Source organism: Schistocerca americana, chromosome 7 (genome assembly GCF_021461395.2).
Source record: "Schistocerca americana isolate TAMUIC-IGC-003095 chromosome 7, iqSchAmer2.1, whole genome shotgun sequence".
NCBI classification, from domain to species: Eukaryota; Metazoa; Arthropoda; class Insecta; order Orthoptera; family Acrididae; genus Schistocerca; species Schistocerca americana.
Genome location: NC_060125.1, coordinates 486724482 through 486750145, shown reverse-complemented (window position 1 = coordinate 486750145; position 25664 = coordinate 486724482). Strand labels below are relative to the sequence as shown.

Below are 25664 nucleotides of genomic sequence, written 5' to 3'. Positions count from 1 at the left end.
TGAGGACGGATGTCCCCAACGGTTGGGGGGGTGTTGCTCACGAAGTAGGTAGCGCGGGAGCAACAGGAAGGGAAATGCCACCCACCATCAAGGGGGCAGGTGTAGTCTTCCGGCTCTAAGAGGTGACGGGTTGGCGGAGCTGACGGTGCCAGAACTGTTGTAGCGGCGGCATAAGACGATGGCATACATACAGGATGCAGGCGTTCAAATTTTCTCTTAGCCTCAGTGTAGGTCATTTGGTCCAGGGTCTTGTACTCCATGATTTTCCTTTCTTTCTGGAGAATCCTGCAGTCTGGCAAGCAAGGTGAATGGTGCTCTCCGCAACTGGCACAGATGAGAGGTGGGGCAAATGGAGAGTTGGGATGTGATGGGCGTCTGGAATCTTGACATGTGACGCTGGAAGTACAGCTGGAAGACATATGGCTTAAGTTCCAGCACTTAAAGCACTGCATTGGGGGAGGGATATAGGGCTTTACATCACAGCGGTAGACCATCACCTTGACCTTCTCGGGCAATGTATTACCATCGAAGGCCAAGATGAAGGCACCGGTGGCCACCTGATTATCCCTCGGACCCCAGTGGACACGCCGGACGAAATGTACACCTCACCGCTCTAAATTGGTGTGCAGATCATTGTCAGAATGCAAAAGAAGGTCCCTGTGAAATATGTTACCCAGGACCATATTTAAGCTCTTATGGGGCATGATGGTTACAGAAAAATATGCCAGCTTGTCAAAAGCAAGTAACGTCTGTGACTGGGCAGAGGATGCAGTTTTGATCACGACTGACCCAGATCTCATTTTGGACAATCCAACCACCTCCCCAAACTTGTCCTCTAAATGCTCAACAAAAAACTGAGGCTTTGTCGTCATGAAAGATTTCCCATCAGCTCTCAAACATACAAGGTACTGGGGTGAATAAGATCCGCTGCCATCCTTAGCCTGCCATTCCTCCCATGGTGTGGCCAGGGAGGGGAACGATTTGAGGTCGTACTTCTGGGTGTTGAACTGAGCTTGTGAATTCTTAGAGACTGGTGGTGTTTCACCACCAGCAAGAGATGATGGACTACGCTTCATCGCGTGTCATCTGCCCTAATGCCAACCACTCCAACCAGGGGCCCTCCCCATGGGTGCCACCCAGCCGCTGGCAGGATGGCCATTGCCGGAGGCTACAACCTACAAGGTACATGGCGGTCCCACCATAACGGACTGGCTACTGTGCTGGATGTCAGGTGCAAAGAAGTCTATGGTCACTGTTGATACAGAAAGCAACACTGCATAGTGCATGGTGGAAAATGCACTCAGGATGGTGTCCTCACCCAAGAGATGGAGAATGAGGGGGACTGAAATGTGACGACGAGGAAGTGGGCTAAAGATCTCAATGCACGATGGACACAATGCACCATGTAAGGCGCCCTTCCCCAATTGGCTCGCTCTTCGGGAAAATTTTGAAGAATGGAGGTCAAACCCGACGGGGGACCATCACATAAAGGCCAAAATGTATGAAACTCCTTTTAGTCACCTCTTATGACAGGCAGGAATACCTCGGGCCTATTCTTACATCCGGACCCGCAGGGGGAGGATGAGGTGGAAAGAGGGTAGGGCAGCTATGTGCACTCGAGAGATTAGGTGGAGGGAGCGGAGAGGTGGGCGGATAGTGGAAAAGGAGAGAAGTAAAAAGACTGCATGCGGTGGAGGAATGAGGGCTGTGTAGTGCTGGAATGGGAACAGAGAAGGGCTGGATGGGAGAGGACAATGACTAATGAATGTTGAGGCCAGAAGGATTACAGAAATGTAGGATGTATTGCCAGAAAGTTCCCACCCATGCAATTTTGAAAAGATGGTGTTGGTGGAAAGGATACATGTGGTGCAGGCTGTGAAGCACTCACTGAAATGAAGGATGTCATGTTTGGCAGCAAGCTCAGTAGCAGGGTGGTCCACTTCTTTCTTGGCCAAAGTTTGTTGGTGGCCTTTCAAGTGGACAGACAGCTTGTTGGTTGTCATGCACCACATAGAATGCAGCACTGTCGTTGCAGCTTAGCTTGTAGATCACATGACTGGTTTCACAGATAGCCCTGCCTTTGATGGGATAGGTTACAAGTTTGTGAGCGGACTGGAGTAGGTGGTGAAGGGGAGGACGTATAGGACAGGTCTTGCACCTAGGTCTATGACAGGGGTATGAGTGATGAGGTAAGAGGTTGGGAGCAGGGGCTGGGTAGGAATGGACATTGTGTAGGTTTGTTGGATGGTGAAAGACAACTGTGGGAGGGGTGGGAAGGATAGTGGGCAGGAACATTTCATTTCAGGGCACAACGAGAGGTAGTCGAAACCCTGGCAGAGAATGTAATTCAGTTGCTCCAGTCCTGGGTGGCACTGAGTTATGAGAAGAATGCTCCTCTGTGGCCGGACAGTGGATGATGATGATGATGATGATGACAATGATGTCGATGATGATGATGGTGATGATGATGATGATGATGATTCGTTTGGAGGCACTCAACTGTGCAGTTATTAGCACTCTTACAAAGTCCCAATTTTTTTCACATGTCTAATCGAGCTACTGTCACAAATGGTGATGGTGATGATGATGATGATGATGAAATGATGAGGACAACACAAACATCAAGTCCCCGGACAGAGAAAATCCCCAACCTAGCCGGGAATCGAACCTGGAACCCCATGATCCAGAGTCAGCAACATTAGCCACTACTGGATGGTGGGAATTTGTGAGGTGGTGGGAGATTGGAAAAATAAAGCCCTTGTTACACGATGCACCTAAACCGTACACCTATGCACCAGCACCCCAAGCATGTGTATCTGGAACTACAGGCTGGTTCACGTAGACCTATTACACCATCCAAATGGGATATACCTGGCGTACATGTGCAGTAGACAGTAATACAGTAATAATGTGTGAAACACAGATAGAACTGTCTGATCTCTTGTAAAGTCAATTGTTCTACCGCGCGATACACTAGGAGGACTGTGTGACATATTGGAATGTCATTCGTTCAAATTATTTATGTGAGGTTCCTATTTAATAAGAAATTGTTTTTTATCATTATTCATTAAGTAATTGTTATTCTCTTATGTAGGCTACTACTGTTTTGGATTACAGATTCAATAGTTTTGTATTATAACACTTAGTTACAAAGGTATATATGTATTTATACAGCATTTTGCACATGGAGAATCCACTTCTTTTTGGAGCTATTGCCCTGGCAGTGAGAGTACATCTTCATTAGGGCAGAATGACCACAAAAATGAATAGCCTTATTCTGTTGAGTTCGACCCTGGCTGAAAAGAAGGGACAAAGAGAGGGGATTATATTCACTGCTTATGAAAGAACTGAGGCTCGAAGATCCACAAGAATTTTGAAACTGTTTTGAGAAGCTGCTATCTATGATAGAAGATGGAAGTAACAAGTGCGACAGTGTCATGGGGAGGCTGCCTCACATTCTTGAAAGTAACAATTAAATCATACGTTTATACATTTTGTGATCATACCAGCCCAGATCACAAATAAAATACCAGTAAAAGCCCTGTTGTAATATTACGTTTCCTGGTGACTTTCTCCCGTATCACTGCCAGTTTCTCTTTTCTAGCATGCTGAAATATCGCAAGAGATGCAATCAAATCAAAAATGAACTTTCGTAAGTAAGGCATTACAATACAAATTGAAAAAATTACCATGTAACGCTATACACATATTACTCAGAAAGAGACGACTGCTGATGTACCTTATTATGATACAAGTTCAGGTCATACATCCTTTCCTCTCTATATGCCTGAATTAAGACACTTAATGACTCTTTGCACCATTTCATTTTGAGAATACGAAGCAATCAATAGAAAAACGCTTCCACAAACAGCTAGTATGAAAGAATCTATGGGGGGCAGGGAGGGTGGGGAGAAGAAGTGCGTTTATTAAACCTAATTGCTGAAAAACAAATGGGGAAAAATACCCAATATGAAAATCTGAAATTAGCCACTAGCCACTTAACAATTAGCAAATAACAAGCAGAAAGCGCTACGGTACCCCCTTCTGTGCATGCACGAGTTATCAATGCGTAGTGCACATGTGCAGACTCACGGCAGTTTAGAACTGTGCTCTATTCTGGTGCATGGATAATATGTCTGCTAATTTTTGTGGTTTCACCTGTTCTACTGCTAGATGGCTTTCATGCTAGACCAGTACCGTTCACGGTGGTTTGTCTTGTAATACCCACTTAAGCAACGGGAGATTTTTTTTTTTTTTTTTTCAAGGTTGTGAGGATAATTTTGGTTTGTGAAGGCTTCAGTGAGACGCTCAGTATATTTCGAGAGGGGCCGCTCATCACTGCAGATGCGATGACAACGGGTGGCTAGAATGTATGGAACGGACTTCTTGGTATGGAAAGGGTGGCAGCTGTCAAAGTGGAGGTATTGTTGGAGGTTAGTAGGTTTCACATGGACGGAGGTACTGATGTAGACATCTTTGAGGTGGAGGTCACATGTAGGAAGGTGGCTTGTTGGGTTGAGTAGGGCCAGGTGAAGCAAATGGAGGAGAAGTTGTTGAGGTTCTGGAGGAATGTGGATAGGATGTCCTCATCCTCAATCCAGATCGCAAAGATGTAATCAATGAATCAGAACCAGGTGAGGGGTTTAGGGTTCTGGGTGTTTAGGAAGGATTTCTCTAGATGGCCCATGAATAGGTTGGCATAGGATGGTGCTATGCGGGCGCCCATAGCCATAATGCAGACTTGTTTGTTGGTAATGCCTTCAAAGGAGAAGTAATTTTGGGTGAGGATATAATTAGTCGTGGCGACTAGGAACGAGGTAGAGGGTTTGGAATCGGTCAGGTGTTGAGAAAGGGTGTTCAGTAGCGGTAAGGCCATGGACACTAGGGCTGTTAGTGTAAAAGGAGGTGGTGTTCTGGGGCCATGAGTGTGTATGTGTGTGTGTGTGTTTACCATCTAATTCTGAGGCCTGACTGTCCGAAAGGTATTATTTGTGGCAGTGGTTTTGTTGTGCCTATCTGTGACTCAGCATCTCCGCTATATGGTGAGTAGCAACTTTTCTTTTCACAATATTGTTACAGTCCATCCTGGAGTTTTCATTGTTTGAAATACAAAAATCATATTGTTTTAAAAATCTCTAATTTTGTCCCACTTACAACCACTCCATTTTTTTTTTTTTACAGTTAGCAATGTAATAGGTATATAAATATGGACAACTAAACAAAACAGATGATGTTAAGGAGCAAACTGCCACAAGTGTACAGTCTTCAAGAGACAGGACAGGGGAATGTGGAGGATTCAGCAAAGGAGAAAAAGAGGGATGAAGTAGTGAAGTAACAGTATGTGAGACTGGTAGGGAGATAGAACAGTGAAACTGACTGGAATCATGAATGGTGGCAAGGGGGTGGAGGCAGGTAGGAGAAAAAGACTGGCAGTAATTGAAGTGAGAGAGTTGCATAACTGGAGGATGGCTGCCGGGGAAAGTTACCACCACCGCAATTCAAAGAAGCTGGTATTGGTAGTGTGGACGGGGATTCAGATGGTTTGAGGAGTGAAGCAGCGGAGGTCAATTAACTTACATTACATTGCATGCTTCACAACTGAACCACAGCTGGGCAAAAGACATTCAACTTGGTCGATAATTTGTTCATTCTTAGTCATACATACACAGAATGCTGTACAATGGTTGAAGTGAAGTTATCATACAATACTGCTTCTTATACAGGTAGTCCACATTTGATAGGATGGGGCATTTTAAGTCAGAGTTGAAATTAGGGCCGGCTGGTGTGGCCGAGCAGTTCTAGGCGCTTCAGTCTGGAACAGTCTGGAACTGCCTCGGGCATGGATGTGTGTGATGTCCTTCGGTTAGTTAGGGGACTGATGACCTCAGCAGTTACGTCCCGTAGTGCTCAGAGCCATTTGAACCATTTTTTTGAAATTAGGTGGTGTGAAGTTGACAAGAGAAACCTTATTTGACCTCAACAAGGATATGATCCATGGGGCAAGGGTCTGGAGCAGAAGAAGGAATGAAGATTAGGGTTTAATATCCTGTTAATGATGACTTTATTAGAGATGGAGACAAACAGGTACGGGATGAATGAGGAAGGAAGTCAGCTGTGTCATTTTCAAAGAAACTATCCTAGCATGTGATTAACAGAAATCATGGAAAACACAGATCTGTATAGCTGGATGGGGAGTTTAGTGTCTTACTACTACACAAAATTTGGAAGCAGATATGGAACAGACTAAAAAGGATATTGTGAAGACTTGCTAGGTGACAGAATACCACTTTTGAAAGCTGTGTAATAAGTGTGGGGTAATGGTGGAGATAAGGTATGGCAAATCTTTTTCTCAATATGGTTGGTAGGGTAATACTAGCCTGCAAGGTCCTGACAAAGTCCATCATTTTATTTGGGAAAGAGACAGTTTGTCACTACAAAAAGGTGTACACAAATGTCCAGGTTGTGCGGGGATGATGTTTGGGCGTAGTACTTTCTACCTCACGAGATGCAGAGACATCTGTGAATGCAGCCGCATCATATACTAACAGTTCTGCTTGTTGTTGTTGTTGTTGTTGTTGTGCTGGTGGTGGTGGTGGTGGTGGTGGTGGTGGTGGTGGTCTTCAGTCTGAAGACTGGTTTAATGCACCTCTCCATGCTACTCTATCCTTTGCAAGATTCTTCACCTCTAAATAACTACTGCAACTTACATGCAATCACTTGAAGATTCAGATGGTGTCTTTTCAAAAAATCCCTTCTTTTAGTCAAATTAAGCCACAAATTTCTTTTCTGCCCAGTTTGATTCAGTACCTCCTTATTAGTTATATAATCTATCCATCTAATCTTCACCTCTTCTGTAGCACTACATTTCAAAAGCTTCTACTTTCTGTTCGTCTGAAATTTATATCATCCATGTTTCACTTCCATACAAGGCTACACTCTAGACAAATACCTTCAGAAATGTTCAATATTAAAGAATTTCTCTTCTTCAGAAGCACTTTTCTTGCCACTGCCAGTCTACATCTTTTTATATCCGCTGCACTTTGACCATCATCAGTTATTTTGCTGTCCAAAAAGCAAAGCAAAACTCACCACTACTCTTAGTGTTTTGTTTACTAGTCTAATTCCCTCAACATCACTTGATTTAATTCAACTACATTCCACTATTCTTGTTTCACTTTTGTTGATGTCCATCTTTTATCCTCATTTCAAGACACAGTCAGTTGCACTGAACTGCTCTTCCAAATCCTTTGCTGTCTCAGACAGAATTACGTTGCCATCAGCAACCCCCCTCCCCTTCTGACTTCAATTTCTTCTCTTCATATTTTTTCGTTTTTTGTTTTCTTAACTGTTAAATATTGAATTTAATTGATGAAAGGAGAAAATATAAAAATGCAGTAAATGAAGCAGGCAAAAAGGAATACAAACGCCTCAAAAATGAGATCGACAGGAAGTGCTAAATGGCTAAGCAGGGATGGCTAGAGGACAAACCACTTGTATGAATATCAAGAGCACAGATGGCAACCCAGTTCTAAGCAAAGAAGGGAAGGCAGAAAGGTGGAAGGAGTATATAGAGGGTTTATACAAGGGCGATGTACTTGAGGACAATATTATGGAAATGGAAGAGGATGTAGATGAAGACGAAATGGGAGATAAGATACTGCGTGAAGAGTTTGACAGAGCACTGAAAGACCTGAGTTGAAACAAGGCCCCGGGAGTAGACAACATTCCATTAGAACTACTGATGGCCTTGGGAGAGCCAGTCATGACAAAACTCTACCATCGGGTGAGGAAGATGTATGAGACAGGCAAAATACCCTCAGACTTCAAGAAGAATATAATAATTCCAATCCCAAACAAAGCAGGTGTTGACAGATGTGAAAATTACCGAACTATCAGTTTAATAAGTCACAGCTGCAAAATACTAACGCGAATTCTTTACAGACGAATGGAAAAACTGGTAGAAGCGGACCTCGGGGAAGATCAGTTTGGATTCCGTAGAAACACTGGAACACGTGAGGCAATACTAACCTTACGACTTATCTTAGAAGAAAGATTAAGGAAAGGCAAACCTACGTTTCTAGCATTTGTAGACTTAGAGAAAGCTTTTGACAATGTTAACTGGAATACTCTCTTTCAAATTCTGAAGGTGGCAGGGGTAAAATACAGGGAGCGAAAGGCTATTTACAATTTGTACAGAAACCAGATGGCAGTTAAAAGAGTCGAGGGCATGAAAGGGAAGCAGTGGTTGGGAAGGGAGTGAGACAGGATTGTAGCCTCTCCCCGATGTTATTCAATCTGTATACTGAGCAAGCAGTAAAGGAAACAAAAGAAAAATTCGGAGTAGGTATTAAAATTCATGGATAAGAAGTAAAAACTTTGAGGTTCGCCGATGACATTGTATTTCTGTCAGAGACAGCAAAGGATTTGGAAGAGCAGTTGAACGGAATGGACAGTGTCTTGAAAGAAGGATATAAGATGAACATCAACAAAAGCAAAACGAGGATAATGGAATGTAGTCAAATTAAATCGGTTGATCCTGAGGGAATTAGATTAGGAAATGAGACACTTAAAGTAATAAAGGAGTTTTTCTATTTGGGGAGCAAAATAACTGATGATGGTTGAAGTAGAGAGGATATAAAATGCAGACTGTCAATGGCAAGGAAAGCGTTTCTGAAGAAGAGAAATTTGTTAACATCGAGTATAGATTTGAGTGTCAGGAGTCGTTTCTGAAAGTATTTGTATAGTGTTTAGCCATGTATGGAAGTGAAACATGGACGATAACTAGTTTGGACAAGAAGAGAATAGAAGCTTTCGAAATGTGGTGCTACAGAAGAATGCTGAAGATAAGGTGGGTAGATCACGTAACTAATGAGGAGGTATTGAATAGGATTGGGGAGAAGAGAAGTTTGTGGCACAACTTGACTAGAAGAAGGGATCGGTTGGTAGGACATGTTTTGAGGCATCAAGGGATCACAAATTTAGCATTGGAGGGCAGCTTGGACGGTAAAAATCGTAGAGGGAGACCAAGAGATGAATACACTAAGCAGATTCAGAAGGATGTAGGTTGCAGTAAGTACTGGGAGATGAAGAAGCTTGTACAGGATAGAGTAGCATGGAGAGCTGCATCAAACCAGTCTCAGGACTGAAGACCACAACAACAACAACAACAACAACAACAACAACAACAACAACTGTTTGCTCAGTATACAGATTGAATAACATCGGGGGTAGACTACAGCCCTGTCTCACTCCCTTTTCAACCCTGCTTCTGTTTCATTTCCCTCGACTCTCACAACAGCTGTCTGTTTTCTATACAGGTTGTAAATAGCCTTCACCCCCAGCTATCTTCAGAATTTCAAAGAGTTATTCAAGTCAACACTGTCTACAAAAACTACAATCACAGGTTTGCCTTTCCTATTTTCTAAGAGAAGTTGTAGGGTCAGTATTGCCTTGTGTGTTCCTACATTTCTCCGGAATCCAAACTGATCTTCCCTGAGGTCGGATTCTACCATTCTGTCCATTATTTTGTGAAGAGTTCGTGTTAGCATTTTGCTACCATGACTTATTAAACTGACAGTTTGGTATAATATTTATATCTGTCAGCACCTGGTCTCTTTGAAATTTGAATTATTATATTTTCTTGAAGCCTGAGAATATTTCCCTTTTTTCATATATCTTGAACATGAGGTGGAGTAGTTTAGTTATGACTTGCCCTCCAAGGATATCAGTAGACCTGATGGAGTGTCATCACAACCAGGGGCCTTGTTTCAATTTAGATCTTTTAGTGCTCTGTCAAATTATTCTGATAGTATCATAACTCTCATCTCATTATAATCTCTTAGAGTCTCCATCTGTCAATTTCTTCTGTTGCAGTAAAAGTTAACAGACTCTTGGATTCTCCTTTGTTACTTGTTACGGTAATGATTAGTAGCTTTACTGAAGCAGCAACTCAACAACTTGTGGATAAAACACTAATTAATTTCCACTCTTTATGCAGTGATTCACTCCCACAGCATTTTACAGTCAAGCTTTTAACAAGAAGACACACAGAAGTCTTAATGGCATTGGCATTCTTGTTCATCAGACATTGGAGCATTGTTATTCCTTGAAGCAGCGTAGAGTGCAGACATTTCTTTGCTGCAGCTTTGGGTGATGTCAGGCACAGCTCAAACAAACTCAGCACAGCACCAAGCCCAAAAGGAATACTTCGAACAGATGAAACACAGCAATGTATAGCCCATATACATAATATTTCTGAATTGAGCAGCAATCTGCTGGGGTGGGTAGTAGAGTGTGAGCAACATGGGGTAGGGAGGGGGAGGGATAGCAAGGTAGGGGTAGAAGGGTAGAGGAAGATACTGTGCTGCCTGTTACGGCATGCAGATATGTGGCGGGGACAGGATGGACTGTTAAGTGCCGAGTCAGGTGACTGTGCTGGGACAGTGGGGGACGTGGAGGAGAGAAGCAGAGATGGAGGAAGAAAGAGTTCAGAAGAAGAATCATTTGCCTGAAAGCTTAAATGTTTAACCATCATTTTCATTGTGTCTGCAACTCAAAGCCTCCTCCATATGGTGAGTGGCAATCTGCCCTTGTTAATGAAACTTGTTAATGTTAAATAAAGCACTGTTGTTATTAATTATTATTAGTTGTACTGTCTAATACTAGGAGAGAATGGCCTCTGTCATGGCCTCTGTCAGGGCAATAGTTTGATTTCTGGAAAAGGGCAATAGAATTGACAATCGATCTGAATCAAGAGAATCTATAAGAAAAACACACTCTGACCCACAAGAACCCACTTCAATAAACTCAAGAAATTTTCAGTGAAGAATTCTGAAACACGATAGCACAATATAAATAGAAAATTTAAAGCTTGCACACTGGCGTATAAGTACTCACACTTTTTTTTGGTACTAGCTGTCATTGTACGGCAATGATGTATGACACAAGGGGATTATATAGTTTATACTAATTTTACGACCTTAAATTTGTGTTATTTTGGATTAGTTTTTTTATACTTCAGTGTCATTAGGTTTCCAGTTTCTACAAAAATATAATAATTACGTACCTCTTCTCGGAGTTCTTTCATTTTCTGTTCAATATCATAGTCCTTTTTCTTCTCTTCCAGCTTTCGCTTATTAAGTTCAAAACGTTTTTTCACCTGATCCAAAGAAGACCTTTCAACTCTCATAGTCATTCCCAAATTCCTTTGATCTAAAGAGAAAATGAGAGATGAGCAATAAATTATTCTAAGAGTGTAACCATCATTAAATTGTTCAAAGAAATGTTACAGTACAAATTTCTACAACAATAAACCTAAGTTTCATGTGTATATAAATCATTCTGCCAGATAGCACTTAAGATACAGTTCTGTCATTGCAAATTAATACTTTCACAACAATAAAAAGAGGAAAAATTCAAATAATATGTATACAGACAACATGAAGATCTGAAAATTAGAAAAAGAAAACACTTTGTTCAAGTGACTGACACACACACACACACACACACACACACACACAATGTCCTTCGAATGTGATGTGTTGTCTCAAATTAATGGTTATTTCAGTTTGCTGATTGGTGCCTCACCACTCTGTAAGATAACATTTCTAACAGTTTTTGTGCCTTCCATTCAGTTTCCATCTCAATATGAGGTTTTCTTAGCTTTCCTTTGGAAGAAAACTTACAGATTAATGTAGCTACTGTTGGTGTCACAGTTATTAGAGATGGAGGACAGGGTGTATACAATCTCTCAACCACCATGCCATCTCCTGCAATCCGTTAGCTGTGTGGTATTCCAAGAGCCTGAAAGCCAATAGTCAGTGATCACAAAGTGAACTGGGAAGTCCCATGTGGATGGCCTCGATGAAAGATGATGGAGTTATATGCTCTGTCACCTTCTTGGAATCCAACAATACACTCATTTTCAAATCTAGTTGACTGGATCGTTACTCAATGAGAGACAGAAGCATATTATATGGTCTATCTGTTAAGCCCAAATGGAAACATGGTTCCACTGCCTACCAGACACTGTTATGTGTGATCGGTGACAGGATTTTCATGGCTATTAAGATGACAACATGTTGCTGTTTGTGACAGATAAACAATATTTTATTCAAAATTATCTCCATTGTTATTTATACATTTCTCCCATCTCTCAGGCAGGCTATGAATGCCATGCTAAAAAAACAGTTCTTCTTTTGAAGTGAGCCAGTCAGCAAGTCATTTTCGTACATTTTCATTTGAACTGAAGCGTTGTTCAGTGAGACCGTGTCCCTGTAATGCAAACAGACGATAATCGGGATACCACAACAATAAGACTAAATTCATAATGGTGAAACGTCAAATGTAGTGTCCTGCAATGTTAGGCTCTTGCCCCACTTCTATTCTTGACTAACGTAAATGAATTTGGAGGATTCTTCAAAAACTGAAATGTTTGTGAATGATGAAAGTATAGAGATAAAGGGCCTAAGGACATCCATACCTGCCACAGCTACGATAATTGTGGAACAAGCTTGCTTGCATATGGATCACAGCAAACAACTTAACTGTTAATTTTACAAAATCACATATAATGCACTTTCAAACAAGTATAGATGACTTGTAGGCACCAGAAATCAAGCAAAACAGGTGAATGCCATATGTAACTCTATGAGAGAAAGGCACCCAGATCTTCTATAGCCTTATGTGCCATCAATTTATTTATTTACCAGTTTCCATGCAAGCCACAGCTACTTGGTCATAGAATGTATTAGAACATAGTTTACAGAACATCATCACCAACTCAGTACCTAAAAGACTGTTCTGATAAGAGAGACTGAATGACAATGGGGAGGTAACTACAAAAGACCCACTGGTGGAGGAGTTGTTCTAGGATACTGTGACTCCAACTAGTGTTGGATTCCTTACTGATGTCAAAAAATATCCCTAGACTATGCTGTTTACATAGGAAACACTGCTGGATAGCCACCTCTAGCAGGGTCAGGTTGTCAATAGTGGATCGAAACTCCTGAACGTACAATGAGAACGACAAAGGAGTCGACTGGCCTCTGATGACAATTGTCATTCGCTCCGAGGTATTTCCTACAAAGCTTATTAAGCAATGCTCTTGTGACTACTGGGACACATTCGGTCCCTGCCTGGTCTGAGGACAGGTACCAAATTTGTCTCCTTCAATGAGCTGGGAAATTATCTTGCCTGCCTTATCGAATTAAAACATTTTAGGAGGATTACCGTTCACATTCGTTGCAAGTTTCACAGCATGCTGTATTGGATTGGGAATTGACTGGGCACATATCGTGAGCCTCAGACAGTGCCAAATCCAGATCCTAAATGGATGAGGGCAGTTGTACGACTCAAATGTGTTTCATCTGAAGTTCAACTAATCCCTTTCATGATCGTGCAATAGCAGTAGACTGCTGAACCTAGGCTGGCAGTGGAAGTAGCCACTGCAAAATGATCTGACACTGTCTGTGCAATATTCCGGGCATTGTCTGGAGACACCACAGCTTCAGCACCACTGCTATAGGTAACTGACAGCACTTTTTACAAATGCATACTTTCGTTGCTCAGCACTTAAATCGACGCAAAGATGCACACCTAACCCAACTTGCTGGCAGCATGCATCAGTGCACCACGATATAGGCTACCTTCAAAGATGACATTTGGCCTTTGTGATGGATCCTTCCCCATTTCTAGAAGATGCCTCGGTGTTCAAAAACATCCAGTTGGCTGAATAGCATCCAATTAGCTCTGTTCATCATCCATCTTAGTGGCTTCCTTTCAAGAATTGCTCCATCTGGTAGATGAATCCAGGGTGGGAGGTGCTCACTGGAATGAGGGTCACCAGTAATCACCAGTAACTTCCCACCAAACAGAAACTGTGAGGTCTGAGGCTGAGGATGACCTAGCAGCAGCATTGAAATGAGTGGGATTGTCCCTCTGAGGATGCACCATCTCTGAAACATCATGAGGCTCTCTAAAACTCGACCACTGGGGCAAGTAGTGTTTCAGCCTCACAATACATTATGGGCATTTAAGTCTCCCAGCAAGGGTTTGCTTGTAAGATCTGCAAGAGCCTCAGGATATATGGCTTCTTGTGGTGATAAATACAAACAGCATATAGTTATCATTTGACAACATTAACTTCGACTGCAACTGCTTGCAGGTCAGTTGTTGTTGTGGTCTTCAGTCCTGAGACTGGTTTGATGCAGCTCTATCCTGTGCAACCTTCTTCATCTCCCAGTACCTACTGCAGCCTACATCCTTCTGAATCTGCTTAGTGTATTCATTTCTTGGTCTCCCTCTACGATTTTTACCCTCCACACTGCCCTCCAATACTAAATTGGTGACCCCTCGATGTCTCAGAACATGTCCTAAAAACTGATCCCTTCTTCTAGTCAAGTTGTGCCACAAGCTCCTCTTCTCCCCAATTCTATTCAATACCTCCTCATTAGTTATGTGATCTATCCATCTAATCTTCAGCATTCTTCTGTAGCACCACATTTCAAAAGCTTCTATTCTCTTCTTGTCCAAACTATTTATCGTCCATGTTTCACTTCCATACATGGCTACACTCCATACAAATACTTTCAGGAACGACTTCCTGACACTTAAATCTATACTAGGTGTTAACAAATTTTTCTTCTTCACAAACGATTTCCTTGCAAATGCCAGTCTACATTTTATATCCTCTCTACTTTGACCATCATTAGTTATTTTGCTCCCCAAATAGCAAAACTCCTTTACTTCTTTAAGTGTCTCATTTCCTAATCTAATTCCCTCAGCATCACCAGACATAATTCGACTACATTCCATTATCCTTCTTTTCTTTTGTTGATGTTCATCTTATATCCTCCTTTCAAGACACTGTCCATTCCATTCAACTGCTCTTCCAAGTCCTTTGCTGTCTCTGACAGAATTACAATGTCATAGGCGAACCTCAAAGTTTTTATTTCTTCTCCATGGATTTTAATACCTACTCTGAACTTTTCTTTTGTTTCCTTTATTGCTTGCTCAATATGTGGTGTCACCGCCAGACACCACACTTGCTAGGTGGTAGATTAAATCGGCCGCGGTCCATTTAGTACATGTCGGACCCGCGTGTCGCCACTGTGTAATCGCAGACCTAGCGCCACCACAAGGCAGGTCTCGTGATACGAACAAGCACTCGCCCAGTTGTACGACGACATTGCTAGCGACCATACGGACGAAGCCTTCCTCTCATTTGCTGAGAGACAGTTAGAATAGCCTTCTGCTAAGTCCATGGCTACGACCTAGCAAGGCGCCAATTGTAACAGTGCATGTAGCTTACGAGTCGCATTTGTATAGTCAAGAGAGATGTATCACAAGGCATCATTAAAGTTAAGTATAAAGCAGCTACGTACTTTTCTTGCTACCATTCAATAGTTATCCTGTTCCAGAATTCTCGCCCGTCGGCGTGTGTGTACGCGTGCCTATCCTTCGGCTACCTCCAGTGGCGTAACAGTCTTGTTACGTCACTACAGATTGGCGACGAGTCTACAAAGGATCTTGTGTTTTACTTTGCCCTAATTTATTTGTGTCATGGCTTCTCCACATTCTCCAGATGTACTGTCCGAATTTTATCGCTTGCAGAATCAGCAGACGCAGGCGTTATTGGATGCCCTTGGACAGCTCGTCCAGGGTCAACGTGCCATTCAAACCGATGCGGCCGCCGCCGCTTCACTGCTACCGCAGCCACAACCTGCCGTTGCACCACCATTTCGAAGTTTTGATGAAACCCACGAGACTTGGCGGGAATGGTCCCGCCAGTTTGCCTTCCACCTCGCCGCCTACAGAATTCAAGGTAATGAGCGGCAGCCGTTTTTGCTTTCTTGTGTCGGTGTGTCCACATACTGTGTGATAGTGAAATTGTTTCCCCGACGCGACGTAGCAACTCTGTCCTACGAGGAAATTTTGTATGCTTTAGATGCCTATTTCAAAGAAACAGTTAATGTGGTTGCAAAACGGTATACGTTTTTTCGTACAAAACGTACGGCCGGTCAAACTAATAGGGAGTGGGTAGCAACATTGCAAGGACTTACTAGGGAGTGTTCTTTTGACTGTGACTGTGGTCTTTCTTATTCAGATACAATGGTACGTGATGCAATTGCACAGAACATTTCTGATGTTCGCATCCGGGAGCAAATTTTGAAACTCGTTAATCCCTCCCTTCAACAAGTGATAGACATTTTGGATAGACAAGACACACTTGACTGTGCTCGGGAATCTTTTGAAACTTCGCCAGCAGTCTGTAACATTAACCGGCCCGCCGGGCGAGCTGCGCGGCCTGGTCAACTGCCATCGCGCAAACAAACGCAGCTGCCGCCGCGTTATAAACCGGGTGTGCCGCGCCAGCACACAAATGCAGTGAAATCGTGCCCGCGGTGTGCTATTAGACATTCGCGTGAACATTGCCCGTCACGCCAAGCTATTTGCTTTTTCTGCAATAGGAAAGGACATGTTCAAAGTGTTTGCCAGAAAAAGCTCCGATCAGACAATCACAATCATTCCAGGCCCTTTGCTTCGCGCCGGAATCGAACCAAGGACACTCAGGATCGTGGACCTTCGCCCATGGACATTCATGTCGTTAATTCCGATTCGTCCAGTGCCACTTTCTCTAACAGTGACTGTGTTCGTCCCACAAAAACTGTGCGTCGACGTCGCCGGAAATCACGTCAATTAGCAAGTGATTCTGTACAAGTGTCTGTTCAAATTGCACAAAACAGTCGTTCTTGTCGTCAGCAGGACAATAAACTTTTTGTGGACTTAGACTCTGAAGGCAAAGTGATACCATTTCAGCTCGATACCGGAGCTCAATCACGACACGTACAAACAACTGGGCGCCCCTCCGTTGCGTGCCGCAAATGTTCAGTTAAAAAGTTATTCCGGACAGACAATACCTGTGTTAGGACGGTGCACTCTTCTTGCAACATATAAGGGACAATCAAAACTTGTGTCATTTTACGTTCTTCGTTCTTCTCCTGCAGTGAACTTGTTTGGCTTAGATTTATTTCAGTTGTTTAACATGTCTATTGTAAATCGGCTCCTATCAGTCAATCAGACTGTGCCTTCAGACAGTGTTTCTCGCTTATGTGACGAATTTGCAGACATTTTTGCACCGGGCTTAGGTTGCGCTAAAAACTATGAAGCACATTTGGAACTGAAGGTCAACGCGCAACCGAAATTTTTCAGAGCGCGCAATGTTCCCCACGCATTGCGTGATGAGGTCGCAAGAACATTAAACGATCTAGAATCACAGGGTGTAATTGAACGTGTGCAAGCATCTCTCTGGGCCTCACCCTTAGTAATTTTGCCAAAACCTTCCGAAAAATTGAGACTTTGCGTGGACTTCAAGGCCACAGTGAATCCACAACTAGTGACTGCTACTTTTCCTTTGCCCCGCCCGGAAGATCTTTTTGCTAAACTGTGCCCGGGAAAATATTTTTCAAAGTTGGATCTAGCCGATGCATACTTGCAAATACCTGTGGACGATGAATCCCAGCGCGTATCGGTGGTTAACACGCATCTTGGATTGTACAGGTTCAAAAGACTGCCGTTCGGGTGTGCATCCGCCCCTGCATTGTTCAGCAATATTTACATACTATTTGTGCGTCGGTCCCTACTGCAGCAAACTATCTGGACGATATAGTGATCTCCGGACAGACAGAAGAAGAGCATCTTGCGAACCTACGAACATTATTTCAGGTCTTGCGACAAAATGGTCTTCGCTTGAGGAAGGACAAATGTGTGTTTTTTGCTCGTGACTTACCATACCTGGGCCATGTCATCAATGCCCAAGCCATACATCCGAGTCCGGAGCACCTCCGTGCCATACAAGATTTACCTTCCCCTCGCAATGTGAAACAGCTACAGAGTGTGTTGGGTAAAATTAACTATTATCACAGATATATGCGCAATGCCTCTTCCATTTCAGCTCCGCTTCATCGCTTACGCCGTAAAGGTGTTCCGTTCGTCTGGACGACGGAATGCGAACGCGCCTTTCGCCAGTTGAAATCGGCGTTGCTTTCTAATACTTGCCTCACGCCTTTCGATCCCCAGAAACCCCTTTTGTTGATGGTAGATGCATCGGATTTCGGGATCGGTGCTGTGCTTGCGCACAAAGTTGGCTCCCATGATCGCCCTATTGCCTTTGCGTCCAAATTGCTCTCGTCTGCGCAAAGAAATTACTCGCAGATAGAGAAAGAAGCTTTGGCTCTCGTGTTTGGTGTTACTAAGTTCCATGATTTCTTGTATGGTCGTCACTTCACCATCATCACAGACCACAAACCTTTGACATCGCTTTTTCATCCGAACAAGCCTGTACCTCCGCGTACAGCGCAGAAAGTCATTCGCTGGTCTATTTTCCTCTCGCAGTACCGCTACGATATCTTGTATCGGTCCACTGCTAAGCACGGAAACGCCGATGCGTTGTCCCGTTTGCCGGTTGCTGAGGATAAAGCATTCGATTCTTCCGAACTTGCTTGCCTGTTCACTGATTCGGAAACCGATGAAGTGGTCGAATCGTTTCCGATTGATTTTCGTCGTGTAGCTACAGCCACCGCTGCTGACCCTGTCCTTGCTACTGTTTTGCGTTTTGTTGCTACGCAATGGCCTTTGTCAAAGTCTCGGATTGCGGATCCGTTGGTTCGCCGATTTTTTGCTCACAGGGAGAGACTTTTTGTTCGACGTGGTGTTTTGTTGTTGCGTTCTGATAATGATCAGTCCCGAGTCGTGGTCCCACGTTCGTTACAGTCCTCTGTCTTACGGCTTCTTCACCAAGGACATTGGGGTATAGTGCGAACGAAACAACTTGCTCGTCAGCACTGTACTTGGTTCGGAATCGATGCTGCGATTACGAATATGTGTTGTTCTTGCATGGCGTGTGCCGAACAACAATCCGCACCGCCGCGGACAGTCTTTGCATGGCCAAAAGCCACTTCCCCTTGGCAACGCTTGCACATTGATTTTGCTGGTCCATTCTGGAATGCTCGATGGTTGGTTCTGGTCGACGCCTTCAGTAATTTTCCATTTGTTGTCCGGATGTCTTCCACGACGTCCTCCGCCACCATCCAAGCGTTGTCTGCTATCTTTTGCATTGAAGGTCTTCCGCAGACTATTGTTTCCGACAATGGCCCACAATTCATGTCCGCAGAATTTCAGTCATTCTGCCAGGCCAATGGTATTCAACATCTGACATCCGCGCCGTTTTCGCCTCAGTCAAACGGTGCCGCTGAACGATTGTTCCGGACTTTCAAGTCACAGATGTTGAAGTTGAAAGAGTCGCATTCTCGGGAGGACGCATTGTTGCTCTTTTTGTCTTCGTATCGCTCTCAGCCCCGAGATGGTCGCTCGCCGGCTGAGTTGCTCCATGGTCGTCCTCATTGCACCTTGATATCTTTGCTGCATCCGCCGCATCAGGTTCCTGTGCAGCGGCAGACTCCTGCTTTTGCTCCAGGCGACGTAGTATTTTATCGCAACTATCGAGGTTCACGGCGTTGGCTCACAGGGCGCATTCTTCGCTGCCTCGGCCGCGCGATGTATTTGGTTTTGGGGGCCTCTGGTGAGGTGCGTCGGCATCTCAATCAGCTGCGCCTCTGTCGTCGCACGGGTTCTGCCGCTCCCCGTCTGCTTTCAGCGACGGTGCCGTCCGGTCAGCGCCCTGGGGACCCATCTACTGGCTCGCCTCATCCCCAGGTGTTACTGACGATGCCTTCCATTTTGCCCCATGGCGGCGCGCCGCCGCAGCAGCCGCCGCCGCCGCCGGTACTCCCGCCGGCGCCGCCCGCATTCGACGCTTCGCTGCACCCGCCATGCGCTTCCCAGGGTCACGCGCCGCCGATCAATTCCCGTGACCAGCTGTCCTCCGCCATGGAACTCCCGCCCACTCCGGACCACATGACGTCATCGCGCGTCGGCTACCCCGACGCAATGGAGGTCGACCCTTCGGCCCCTCCTGTTTCTTTACGGGCGCATACACCGCATGTTGACGTGCACCCTGGACTAGGTTTTCAGGCGTTTCCTAGCTCCCCTCGGACCGAATGGCCGGGTGCGGGTGGCACAGCCTCGCCTGTTGTTAGGCTCCCCACCTCATCGCATACGTCAACATGGGGTCCTCCCCACGGCGGGCGGAAGCCTTATCTCACGACCGTTCGCCGATTTGCGGGGGAGGAATGTGGTGTCACCGCCAGACACCACACTTGCTAGGTGGTAGATTAAATCGGCCGCGGTCCATTTAGTACATGTCGGACCCGCGTGTCGCCACTGTGTAATCGCAGACCTAGCGTCACCACAAGGCAGGTCTCGTGATACGAACAAGCACTCGCCCAGTTGTACGACGACATTGCTAGCGACCATACGGACGAAGCCTTCCTCTCATTTGCCGAGAGACAGTTAGAATAGCCTTCTGCTAAGTCCATGGCTACGACCTAGCAAGGCGCCAATTGTAACAGTGCATGTAGCTTACGAGTCGCATTTGTATAGTCAAGAGAGATGTATCACAAGGCATCATTAAAGTTAAGTATAAAGCAGCTACGTACTTTTCTTGCTACCATTCAATAGTTATCCTGTTCCAGAATTCTCGCCCGTCGGCATGTGTGTACGCGTGCCTTTCCTTCGGCTACCTCCAGTGGCGTAACAGTCTTGTTACGTCACTACACAATATACAGATTGAATAACATCGGGGATAGGCTACAACCCTGTCTCATTTCCTTCCCAACCACTGCTTCCCTTTCATGCCCCTCGACTCTTATAGCTGCCATCTGCTTTCTGTACAAATTGTAAATAGCCTTTCGTTCCCTGTATTTTACCCCTGCCACCTTCAGAATTTGAATGAGAGCATTCCAATCACCACTGTCAAAAGCTTTCTCTAAATCTACAAATGCTAGAAACGTAGATTTGCCTTTCCTTAATCTTTCTTCTAAGATAAGTCGTAGGGTCAGTATTGCCTCACGTGTTCCAACATTTCTATGGAATCTAAACTGATCTTCCCCAAGGTCGGCTTCTATCAGTTTTTCCATTTGTCTGTAAAGAATTCGCGTTAGTATTTTGCAGCTGTGACTTATTAAACTGATAGTACGGTAATTTTCACATCTGTCAACACCTGCTTTCTTTGGGATTGGAATTATTATATTCTTCTTGAAGTCTGAGGGTATTTTCCTGTCTCATACACCTTGCTCACCAGATGGTAGAGTTTTGTCAGGACTGGCTCTCCCAAGGCTGTCAGTAGTTCTAATGGAATGTTGTCTACTCCGGGGGCCTTGTTTCAACACAGGTCCTTCAGTGCTCTGTCAAACTCTTCATGCAGTATCATATCTCCCATTTCATCTTCATCTACATCCTCTTCCATTTCCATAATATTGTCCTCAAGTACATCACCCTTGTACAGACCATCTATATACTCCTTCCACCTTTCTGCTTTCCCTTCTTTGCTTAGAACTGGGTTTCCATCAAAGCTCTTGATATTCATGCAAGTGGTTCTCCTTTCTCCAAAGGTCTCTTTAATTTTCCTGTAGGCAGTATCGATCTTACCCCTAGTGAGATAAGCCTCTACATCCTTACATTTGTCCTCTAGCCATCCCTGCTTAGCCATTTTGCACTTCCTGTCGATCTCATTTCTGAGACGTTTGTATTCCCTTTTGCCTGCTTCATTTACTGCATTTTTATATTTTCTCCTTTCATCAATTATATTCAATATTTCTTCTGTTACCCAAGGATTTCTACTAGCCCTCGTCTTTTTACCTATTTGATCCTCTGCTGCCTTCGCTATTTCATCCCTTACAATACCCATTCTTCTTCTACTGTATTTCTTTCCCCCATTCCTGTCAATTGTTCCCTTATGCTCTCCCTGAAACTCTGTACAACCTCTGGTTCTTTCAGTTTATCCAGGTCCTATCTCCTTAATTTCCCACCTTTTTGCAGTTTCTTCAATTTTAATCTACAATTCATAACCAATAGATTGTGGTCAGAGTACACATCTGCCCCTGGAAATGTCCTACAATTTAAAACCTGGTTCCTAAATCTCTGTCTTACCATTATATAATCTATCTGATACCTTCCAGTATCTCCAGGATTCCTCCATGTATACAACCTTCTTTTATGATTCTTGAACCATGTGTTAGCTATGATTAAGTTATGCTCTGTGCAAAATTCTACCAGGCGGCTTCCTCTTTCATTTCTTTGCCCCAATCCATATTGACCTACTATGTTTCCTTCTCTCCCTTTTCCTACTATCGTATTCCAGTCACCCATGACTATTAAATTTTCGTCTCCCTTCACTACCTGAATAATTTCTTTTATCTCATCATACATTTCATCAATTTCTTCGTCATCTGCAGAGCTAGTTGGCATATAAACTTGTACTACTGTAGTAGGCATGGGTTTCGTGTCTATCTTGGCCACAATAATGCTTTCACTGTGCTGTTTGTAGTAGTTTACCCATACTCCTATTTTTTATTCATTATTAAACCTACTCCTGCATTACCCCTATTTGATTTTGTATTTATAACCCTGTATTCATCTGACCAAAAGTCTTGTTCCTCCTGCCACCGAACTTCACTAATTCCCACTATATCTAACTTTAACCTATCCATTTCCCTTTTTAAATTTTCTAACCTACCTGCTCGATTAAGGGATCTGACATTCCACGCTCCGATACGTAGAATGCCAGTTTTCTTTCTCCTGATAACGACGTCCTTTTGAGTTGTCCCCGCGTGGAGATCCAAATGGGGGACTATTTTACTTCCGGAATATTTTACCCAAGAGGACGCCATCATCATTTAATCATACAGTAAATCTGCATGCCCTCGGGAAAGGTCAGTTATCAGGCATAAAGCAGAGGAGTGATGTGTATTATTGACAAACGCAGCTATGCCTCCCTTAGCCCTTTCCTCAGTCAGTCACCCTTGTGGCGGAAGATGTAGCCATGTAGCACAGGGGCATCAGTGTGTTTAAAATATATTTCTTGTAAAGATAAGCACAAATGACATTTTTACACTAAGAGTTTCAGTTCCTCTATGTGTCTGAACCCTCTGATCTTTCACTGTAGTATGGCAGCCATTTTATTGATGAGGTTTCTCTCTGATACTGTCTCTCGACCACGGCGGGGATCTTGCAATGGATGGAGGCTTAGTCTGGGGGGAAGATGGTTTCTTGAGGCAGACTTCGTATTCCACTGCCTCCAAAGCCAAATCATTAGAACCAAATGGCTCTGAGCACTATGGGACTTAACAGCTATTGTCATCAGTCCCCTAGAACTTAGAACTACTTAAACCTAACTAACCTAAGGACAGCACACAACACCCAGCCATCACGAGGCAGAGAAAATCCCTGACCCCGCCGGGAATCGAACCCGGGAACCCGGGCGTGGGAAGCGAGAACGCTACCGCACGACCACGAGATGCGGGCTCATTAGAACCATCAGAAAGAATGAATCTATATGGTATGACAGTTTACGGCCTGTCTTCTCCTGTGGCTGGTGCTTTCCATTGGGTTTGTTTGTCAGAGTCAGAGGAGAAACATTCATAGTAATGGTAGTAGCAGTGCTGGCCTGTTTACTGGAGTCTGCCTGTGGAGGTGCCAGAAGCTCTTCAATGTCAACATCCGTGGCCTTTTCTGATGTTCTGGGAGGATCTATATGCTCCGTATCAACAGCACCTTTGCGACTGCACTGAGAAACACATGTAGGAGTGCTGACACTAGCAGCCTCCTTTTCGAAAGAGGCATCAGCTTTCTGAAAAAGATTTTTGAGAGTTGAACGAAACTCGCTCTGTCTTTCCTGATGGGCCATAGCTATAATGGCTCCATGGACAAGATCATTTCCATTCCTAGGCTCACTGTTGGTGCTATGGACCTTTTATTTACTCTGTTGTATGTACTTGTCAAGCCAATGTGGCACCTTTGTTTATAAGTGGAGTGTGCTCTCATTATGTTTGTGCAGTTCATGCTCATTATTTCCAGAAGATCCAAAGATGGCAGCTACACTCGGTCAAAACCAGTCATTGAAGAAATAATATTATTTCAACACATGATCTTGGCTGCAAAAATTGTTATTTAACACTTCTACTACAGTTCAAGGTGAATAGTGTAGCTCTTTTCAACACATGTAGGAGTGTGCCATTTAGCTGCCGGTAGATTCACTGCTTGTTGGGTACTAGGCATTTCAACCAACAGTGTCTCATTCGTCAATGGCTTCATAGATTTTGAAGGGCCAGCGATTCCCTCTAAAACCTTATGAATGTCAAAAGGTGAAACTTTCTCAAAGCTGCCATCTTACTTTTTAATTATCAAAAACGAATTCTGTCTAGCACCAAGAGTTCTGTTACTCTAAATGGGAGCACTTGGAATAATTCCTGCGTCAGGAGGAGTAACTATAAGAGCCCTCTTGTCAGGTTAGGTGTTGATACTCACTAGTGGCACACCCATTCTGCTGGGAGTTGAGAGGAATAAGATCGATGACATACCCACAAAAAAAGGCTGAGCTCCCTGAGGTGCTCGCCATTTAGAACGACCCAGTAGCTATTATGTGGTTTTATTGGAAATACCATAGACATGAAGAGCGTTACACCACTCCCCCTTTTTCTCTCCTAGTTGGCTGTAACACCAGAACAGTTGTACGAAGTGAACATTAGTGGACCAAGTTTTAGTAGCAATCCTGTTAATCACCACCTACATCACAAGCCCAGTTCCTAACAACCCTATTCCCAGGCCCTATCTCTATTACTATCTGCTGCTCTTTAGTTAACAAGAAAGTACAGTTCACCTGCTTCATGTTTATGAGGGATATCAGAAAGTTTTAATTACCACGACAAAGAAAAGAATCTTTTTTTTCTCCCCAGATCCATCTGCAATCCTGCTATACACTGAAATCCCTGCACTCAAATACTGCAGCACAATGCTAGAAAAGCCAAAACAAAATGGCACAGATCACTGATAAAGTGAAGTATCATGGGGTTATTTATTTTTGGTGACAGCAGAAATGCTGTGACTGTGTCAGACCAATGCAGACAGCTGAAGAAATCATATGGATTGGCCTGACACACATGGAACATTTCCGCTGCTGGTGGAAATGAATTGCTGAGTGAGACCTATCTGCAGACCAACAAATTAGAATTATTTGAATGTTGGGCCCCATAAGGTTCCCTTTCTGTGCAGTGACTGTGGAATATAAACTTATAAAGAATGTAGCAACCAGTCGTGGAAACATAATTTATTTATCTTGTTGCAAATCGATTTTGACTGATAGCAGTCATCATTGGTGCATTTTTCTAACTGATACATGCCATAAGTAGAAGTACTGTCCTTGGCAGATTTATATCATGATATACAGTGGCGGTCGAAATAATAGAGCCACCTCTATTGACGAGATTAAGAACTAGGATATCTATTAGTTCGCGAAATCGCCACGAGTGCCGTGTTGTCAGTCCCTTGTAGACAACATCAGGGAAGACGTTGCTGCTATCTTTAGTCGTCCGAAAGGAAGCGTTTGAGCTAGACGTGTGAAAAGAGGCATAAAGGTAAGAATCTTATGGGTCAAAATAATAGAGCCGCTTTACACATGTGCCTTTAAATTGATTTTTATGCAGTTGTTTTGTATGTAAATTGACGTGTGGTTTTGTTTACATTCGTCTAGATGGGCAGAGCAAAGCATA

The 25664-nt window shown here is 43.8% G+C and overlaps 1 protein-coding gene across 1 annotated transcript in view; it reads right to left on the bottom strand.

Moving 5' to 3' along the window:
- LOC124623163 (zinc finger matrin-type protein 2) overlaps positions 1–25664 on the bottom strand; it is a 42146-nt gene that overhangs the window by 5795 nt on the left and 10687 nt on the right. The window contains exon 4 of the mRNA XM_047148963.1: positions 11066–11211. Coding sequence (XP_047004919.1) covers positions 11066–11211 — 146 coding nt within the window. The remainder of the gene's footprint in view (positions 1–11065; positions 11212–25664) is intronic.